Raw genomic sequence first — 8,243 nt, forward strand, 5'->3', positions numbered from 1 at the left:
CAGTCTCAGAATAGGCTCCCATGGGTAAAAATACCCAATAGTGAAGCTTTTAATATCAGGTCAAAAAATACATCAGCAGCTACAGGTATATAGCAAACCTTATGTTAAACGGAAGACAAACTTGTAGTCCCTTCAAATCAATGATTCCATAATAAAAGCATGAATGACAGGAATAAAAAAGGAAAACAACTCACAAAATCCCAAATCAAAAAGGCAAATGATAACGCTTTATGTTTCAGAAAAGCCAGCTACTGACTTGCTGTTCAATGAAGGGACATCGGCTTACATCTGATCAGGCAAAAGTATTAAAGCAGAACTCAGAATTAAGCAGGGTAGAATGTTTATGTGGGTATCTATGCAAGAAAACTCAGGAAAGAGAACTTTTTAAACTGTGAATCTAATATGCGTAAACTAAAGAGCAATCAATCGCCCTTCTTAGCCAACTTTGTCTTAGTCAATAAACTACAGGATAGTTTTAAACCACTGAGTCAACAAAACAAACGAAAATGTCCTGTTTAGATGGTGCTTATGACACAAATACGTGACTTTCAGTTGTGTCTCAATTAGATCAACACTTGCCCGTTTTGAAAGAAATTTCTAAACCAAGGGCAGAAATACCTCCTGCACAGTCATCTTTTACACAAAAACCTCTACCTCACAACACCCTAAGACATAACCACATACATACAGTACGAAGCCTCAAAAGAGTAAGCATAAAATTACTATTGTAAACCCAGTTTTGCTTCATCTACAAAATGGTCCAAGGAAGGCAGCAGCAAAGAAATATTTTGAATGCTTTACTGTGTTTTGCAATGGAATTTAGCTTTCCCCACATCCACGCTTTGTGGGGGAAAAAAACCCAAAGCAAAACAACTGCGCTGCATTACATGCAAGGCTAAGACTCAGCTCAAATGCAGAATCAATAAACTCACCTTATACAAATTAGATAATTTGATGTGGGCATTCAGCTCATTGTGGAATCTTTCCTCCATGCCAGCTTGCTGTTCTTTTGCCTAGAGAATTAAGAAAAAAGAGTTGGGGAGCATTCCCCTATTTCCATCTCACACGTGTTGTGTTTTAAACTCTAATGCAACCGAGATGCCATTACACATACACTTACCTCCTTCAGTTTATTCAAAAGGTCTTCCACATGCTTCTGAAGATTTTCATTTGATTGTTTCAAGCCGTTTACCTGGTCCTCCATTCTGGAAACCTGTTTGAAGCATAAATTAGAACATCACGCATTAATTCGTAGTCTTGTACACTATAGCAGCCTTATAGCATTACACAGCGCTGTTATCAGTGACTCCAAAATGCCTGGCTTGTAATTAAAATCTTTGAATTTTCCATTGTAGATAATGGCAGCTACATGTATTCCTTAAAAATCATGCGTTAAAAGAAAGAACATCTCCTAATTAATTGAAAAACATTCACTATTTTTACCTGCCTACAATTATTAAAGTACTTGGTTTTGTTTAATACAGTAAAACAAAATGTAGAATTTATTAGAAATAGCAAAAGCATTCAATAATTACATTACCTCCTCCTTCTTATTCTCCAGATTACATTTAAGCTCCAAGATTTCATTGCCTTTCTCTCTAGCAGTATGTAGCAGTTCATCTGTTTTGGCTTTCAACTCAGTGTTCAGCCACGTGTTTTGATTCTGTAGTAGTTCTTTTTCTTGCTCCAACCTTTTCTCACGGTACTAAAAAGAAAATTGCATAGTTTAATTGTACTGGTTCCACAGAAAATATAGGAGCTAATTAAAATACTACAATCAGAGCAGGAGTAGCAAAAATGTACCGTAATCTGGTAAACAGCACCAAATGACAGGCAGTGTTCCTTATTACATTGGTAAAACTAAACCAGTCTCAAACAAAGAACTTTTTCAAACTTGAGTTAGTTTCCTCAAAGTTTGTTAGCTGAGAACATTAAGATTAACTAGATTAATATCTAGTTAAAGGAAATAAATGAAGTTCTCCTCCTTTTTTCTCGATTCCTCCTCTCTTTCAGTTCTGCATGGAGTTTATTCTGCCCATAGAGAAATGGTGCAGGGTCGCAAGGAGATATTTTTCTCCTTTCTACCTGCCTTCATGGACCTGGAACCCTCCCCAGTGGGCAGGAGTGGCCTCTATTTGCACCAACGAGGCTTGGTCATGCTTGCCCAACTTGACGCCTGCTCTCCTCCTATAAATATAAGTCTCGCATCCAGTCAGAGCCACCAACTTCATATTAAAATAAATTCTTACAAATGACAGGAGTGCACTTGACCTACTTTCAAAGTCAAAGATGACAAAATGATGACTACATCACACATCAACAACTACTTATTAGAACATTAACACATACTACGTATATAAGTACTACTCGCCTTCACAGAAACATCTGATGTTTGTAGTTCATCCAGCTTTAACTGAAGTTTCACCTTCTCAGTGTTTGCTTCTGTAAGTTTCTCATTTAAGCGTTTAACATCCTCTGGAGGAGGGAAACCAGTGTTACAAAAGCTAACTGTACAATCACCAGTTTTAATTACTCAGCTTAACTAAATTGACAACAGACGAGAAACTATGTATTTAACTGTATAGTGTGCAATAAGATATCGTATAATGGATGATTTTATGCCTATGAAACCAAGGATCAAACTACAGTTAGCATGTAATTTCCTTTCTTGTTTCCTTTCACTAAATACCATTTCCTGTTAATCCACCATTTGGTGGTGCCTATACAAACCCGACACTCTCCGCTAGTTCAACTGTTCAAGTATGTCTTTTATTTAGCAAAACCACGTGAACTATTTAGTTAGCATGTCCTTGGCTATACCGTGTAAATGTTCAACTTCTTGAGACCGTCTTTCACTTGTTCGAACCAAATCTCTCTTTTCAGCTTCCAGTTCTTCTTTTTCCCTACTTAAATGGCTCTGAAAAATAAAGAAATGCGATCAGCTTTCTATAACAGCTTATAGAGATTATTTTCACTCACCATGACAGAGAAGCATGCCAAAGCAGAGTAAGTTACTCCAGGCAACCGAAAACTCGGATAAGAGGGCAGCTGAATCAGCCTATGCTGCATAGTATGGAAGCACCGTTGCTTCCATTTTTTTATCCATCGTGTTGGGGTACATAATTCAAACAAATGCAGGTTAAAGAACCTCTTTCTTCTAGTGCCTAATAGCCAACACATTTCAATTAACCTTTCTTCTCCTATAAATCACACTGATGCCAACGTCCAGCTGGCCCTTTGTGCTTAAATGTGAAATACCACGGGAAGATTAGATATTAAAGCTGAGAGATGTATCACATGGCTTTCTAGACCTGCATACTGAACAGGCAGCGTTCATGCCTTTGCTTTAAATTGGCATAGAGAGGTCCAGACTGCCCCAACTTTTCCTCCACTTTGAGTTGCACTTGAATGCAGATTAGGATGAAAACTGTTGAACTTGCAGTACATGAAACAAATTGAAGGCCTAACAGAAATCCAAAGCTAACAACAGCAGCTGTTCAAAACTGCATCTAACTTTAATATTCTTTAAACGACTGCTTTGATAATTACCACTTCATTGAAACAGTTTTATTTGGTTAAATAAAAGACAACAGATCCTCATTGTGGACAAATCAATCTCATACTGTTTTCGCTTCCTGCTCCAAAACTGATGTTCTGCTGGATCAGTCAGCTGCAATGACGCATCCTGCAACCCTGTGACTTTTGAGCATAACGCAAGGAAATTTGTGCCAGAGTATGGAAAAAGGTGTGGGAAGCCAGAATTCCTCTTTACACCTTAGTTCTATTTTTGAAGTTCAGCCTGAAGCCACTTCCGAACTGAAATAAAAGCATCTGCTCTAATATACATTCCCCTTCCATTCAGTTTGCTAAAATACTAGCATATGCTTAAAAACCGCACAAAATTTTCCTGTACACATGGCAATACAGACATGAAAATATGTACACCAGTATGTTTTTGTACTGATAATAGTCCAGTTTGGAAATTGACTGAATTCTCTGCCACAATAAGACAAATGAACTGTTTCAACCTGTCATCAAGCCCTTCCAGTACCTGGATTGCTGCATTACGATCCTGAGCTGCTTCAAGTTCTTTATTTTTCTCACTCAGTGACTTCAACTGTTCATCTGTTGGATAAGAAGGAATAGTAGTGAGGTATCTCCACTATAACATAAAGATGGAATTCACTCTCCAAATGCAATTCAGCCCAAATTTTCCTGAACAACATGAGAAAAAGAGAAAAAAAAAGAGAAGAATCCAAGACTAGGTAGTATTGTGGTAAACTAATGCAATACTTAGAGCAGAGGCATTTGCTCTGAAGTTCAATACTTAACCCACTGTTACTACAAAATCAGCAAACAAGGAGGTTTTTCTTTTCTAGTAGAACAAAAAATTCATTTTAAAAAAGCAGACTTAATTGCAAAAGCAAAAAACCTTCCTACTTACAGAAGTAACCAAAACAGTTAACAGATGGACTTTCAACTCCTAGTTAAAACCTAAAGCATCTCAGCACAACACTGGACTAAGACTGCATATCCTGTCCAAACTGAAGAACGTGCAGTTATACTTACGAAGTTTTTTAAGCTCCTCACGCAGAGTTTGACATTCTTGCGTCTCATTTACAAGTCTCTCCTGACTTTGAGCTAGACGCTTTTCTACTTCAAAGTACTGTTGCTCTGCAAAATAACAGCATTATCTCAATTTCACTTAATAAGCATTTATTTTTCTTTCTTAACTTTATCAAGGATCCTTATTAATTGACAACTTTATTAAATAGTAGTATTTATAAAGAAAATATCTGAGAATAATAAGACTAAAGGAGAATCTGAAGAAAAGTCTTTCTGAATGCAAAAACATGCATTTGCACTTTGAATTAACATTGCTTAAAATACTTTGTTAGCATGGAAAGCGGTGTGTTCCCAGAAATTATCTATAAAGCTGTAGCCTAACTGATTTTAATGATATAGCATTGTATCAGCATAATCACGTATTCTGGTCTCAGTTAAGTCTAATTAAAACTTCTTAAGCCGTAGCATATTTCTACACACATACAATAAAATCCCCATAATCCTAAGTGTCAGCAGATTTCATTTCAAAAATTTTTAATGATAACTTCTTAAAACGAGCACATGTGCTCTATGCTGCATATCGCACAGCACTGGAAAAAACAATCGGATCCAATCTTTGGTTATCTGCAACTGTAACTGTGTCATAGAGCTTAACCATAAAACACTCCGTAACAGCAGAACTAATCTCGCTCTTAAGCACAGCAGGCTTTAAGGAAGCACAAAGGGATTTTTAGTTATCTTTTGCTTCCAAACTGTGGTGGCACAGCTGCCCCTCATCCCCCGGCCACTCTGCGATCTCAGGATAAGCCATGTTTAGGGCAAAACTCCCAGTGTCTCTGTCTTTGTTACAAGTGCAGTGAGTTGGAGTGATGAGACATCTCCTGATGGCCCCTGGAACTCCCGCCGTGTGGATCGGAGCTGGAGCAGGAAGGTACCAGTACTGCAAAATCTGGGAGGTACTGGAATTGTACAGCTGGTAGAAAATACCAGAATCACTTAACACGAATCACAGCCAGAATGGAACAATACTGACCAAAGTCACTCATCCGCAACCCTACAAACAGGGATGATAAGGAAGACCCTTTGAGCTCTCCAGGAATGCAGCAGGGTATAAAGAGGAGGCTGAGGGGAGACCTTATTGCTCTCTACAACTGCCTGAAAGGAGGTTGCAGAGAGGAGGGAGCTGGGCTCTTCTCCCAAGTGACAGGCGATAGGACAAGGGGAATGGCCTCAAGCTCCAGCAGGGGAGGTTTGGACTGGATATCAGGAAAAACTTTTTCACAGAAAGCGCCATGGGGCACTGGCAGAGGCTGCCCAGGGAGGGGGGAGTCCCCATCTCTGGAGGGGTTTAGCAGACGGGTAGATGAGGTGCTCAGGGACATGGTTTAGTGGCAGATAGGAATGGTTGGACTCGATGATCCAAGAGGTCTTTTCCAACCTGGTGATTCTATGACCAAGATCTTTCTCAGAGCTGGGACACCTCTCAGAGTAGATTTTGTAAGGATTCAAAGATTGTCCACTAATAAATGCCAACAAAGGAGAAGGGTCAACTATTGCCCACTGAGGAATGCCAACGCATTGAGTAACTCACTAAACCTGAGAAAAGGGACATTTTACTCAGCGCTTAACCCCTGCGTGTCTGCCTGTCTACACATCTCTGTGTTTGTGTGTCCATGTGTGTGTGGGACATGAGTTAGGAAACCCTGCAGGATGTCTCAGGTGAACCTTGCCACTCCTGAATCTCTAACTGAGTCGTTGTAGCGAGTTCCTGTTCAATTAGGCTGTTAAATTGTCTGATGATTGAGTGCTGCTAATCTTATGACAACCTATTTTTGCGATCTATCTCAAAACTATTAATAAATCCTGAATTGCTGATAAATTAAAGCCCTGTAAAACGTTAATTCATGACAAATGCTCGGAGTCCGCAGGATCCTGTATCAAGATGCACACCACCACCATATCTTACAGTTCCAAGTCATGCTTCCCCTCCAGCCACAAGTGAGAAGAATGGACCTGAAAGACACTAACCTACTAAAATCTGTGGGTTACATTTGCGCTATATGAACTAACACTGGCAAGATTTTTATTTGAAAGAGACAGAAAGGTTGACGGAAAGGTGGAAGTGAAGTTTACTTCTCATCATTTACTTCTGATTCACTTCCTTACATCACTTACTTCTGATCTAAACTTATCAGTTACTTCATACTCACAACCCCGGCCCTGCGCTTACACTCATCTACACTCTTCTCTCCTTTCTACTCCAGTTGTGAAAGAGACAGAAAGGTTGAAAGAAAGGTGGAAGTGAAGTTTACGTCAGAAGTAAACGTCACTTCCATCTTTCCTTCAACCTTTCTGTCTCCTTCACAACAAAAATCTTGCCAAAGTCAGTTAATGAAGTGTAGCGCAAACATAAACCACAGATTTTAGTAGGTTTTAGTATTATATTCCTGAGATTGAGTAACCTACGAATCAATACAGAAACATTGATTCTACCATGAGTAGTTTATGACCAAAGGTTAAGGTCTTCAACAAGGAATCTAACTGGAAAAATATAAACCTAAGTCTACTGGAGAGCTGGGTGAACAAGTAACGGTTTTTCTTCCACAACTACAAGCAAAGCAGACAGAAACTTGTTGAAAAAAATGATGAAACTCTGCTTATTATTTTGAACACACGTTTAACCCTGAACAGTCTTTTACAAAGGAAAAAGCAGTAGAAATCCTCTCTCCAGAGGAAAGTGAGGGGAAGAACAGACATCCAGGCCTGCACTGGCCCCTTCCAGCTGGGGCTGGGGGATGCCTCCCCGGGCCTAGGCAACCCTTCAGGAAGACACTGCTCCCATCGCAGAAAGACACTTCGGGGGGGGGGGGAATGACCCGAAGTCTGGAGCACCTCCCATACAAGGACAGGCTGAGAGAGTTGGGGTTCTGCTCACAAAGGCTTGTGGTGATAGGAGGAGGGGGAACGGGTATAAACTGGAGAGGGGCAGATTTAGACTGGACAGAAGGAGGAATTTCTTCACCATGAGGGTGGTGAGGCCCTGGCCCAGGTTGCCCAGGGAAGCTGTGGCTGCCCCATCCCTGGAGGTGTTCCAGGCCAGGTTGGACGGGACTTGGGCAGCCTGAGCCAGTGGGAGGTGTCCCTGCCCATCCAGTTGGGCTTTAAGGATGGTCTTTAAGGTCCCTTCCAACCCACTTCATGCTGTGATTCTACGACCCCGCCAGCCCAGCCCTCGGCCCCGCACGCCCGGGCCTGCCCCCGCTCTCACCGCTGTCCACCTTGAAGCGCTCGTGCCTGGCCCTCAGCCCGTCGATCTCGCTCTGCTGGTCGGCCAGGAACCGCTCCAGCTTGCCCTGCACGGGCCGGGGCAGCTTGGCGAGCTCGGCGCGCTCCAGTAGCTGCTGCAGCACGGCCGCCATCTTGGCGGCGGCCACAGTGCCTCCCGGCCTCGCCGACGCCGGCCGCGGAAAATTGCGCATGCGTGCACCGCGCGGCATCACGGGAAATGTAGTTCTCAGCGAGGGACGTAGTACACCAGAAGTACTTCCGTTTTCGGTAGGGTGGTGCTTTCCGCCATCTTGAGCCTGGCTGTAGCCTGCTGGTTGAGGGGCGAAAGGTATTCTAACCGAGATATAAACACTGAAAACTTCGTATTGAAGCCTACACGGATTTTTATT

At 41.5% G+C, this 8,243-nt stretch overlaps 1 protein-coding gene across 2 annotated transcripts in view; it reads right to left on the minus strand.

The window, feature by feature from the left end:
- Window positions 1-8,027, minus strand: part of TPR (translocated promoter region, nuclear basket protein) — a 39,810-nt gene extending 31,783 nt beyond the window's left edge. For both annotated transcript variants that reach the window (XM_054073583.1, XM_054073582.1), the window contains exons 1-8: window positions 7,835-8,027; window positions 4,570-4,674; window positions 4,052-4,125; window positions 2,821-2,917; window positions 2,372-2,475; window positions 1,541-1,705; window positions 1,121-1,213; window positions 933-1,013 (exon numbers count right to left, since the gene is read on the minus strand). In XM_054073583.1, coding sequence (XP_053929558.1) covers window positions 933-1,013; window positions 1,121-1,213; window positions 1,541-1,705; window positions 2,372-2,475; window positions 2,821-2,917; window positions 4,052-4,125; window positions 4,570-4,674; window positions 7,835-7,985 — 870 coding nt within the window. In that variant the 5' untranslated portion in view covers window positions 7,986-8,027. The remainder of the gene's footprint in view (window positions 1-932; window positions 1,014-1,120; window positions 1,214-1,540; window positions 1,706-2,371; window positions 2,476-2,820; window positions 2,918-4,051; window positions 4,126-4,569; window positions 4,675-7,834) is intronic.
- Window positions 8,028-8,243: the final 216 nt, after the last annotated feature.

The sequence above is a fragment of the Cuculus canorus genome, chromosome 8 (genome assembly GCF_017976375.1).
Source record: "Cuculus canorus isolate bCucCan1 chromosome 8, bCucCan1.pri, whole genome shotgun sequence".
In the NCBI taxonomy this organism is placed as follows: domain Eukaryota; kingdom Metazoa; phylum Chordata; class Aves; order Cuculiformes; family Cuculidae; genus Cuculus; species Cuculus canorus.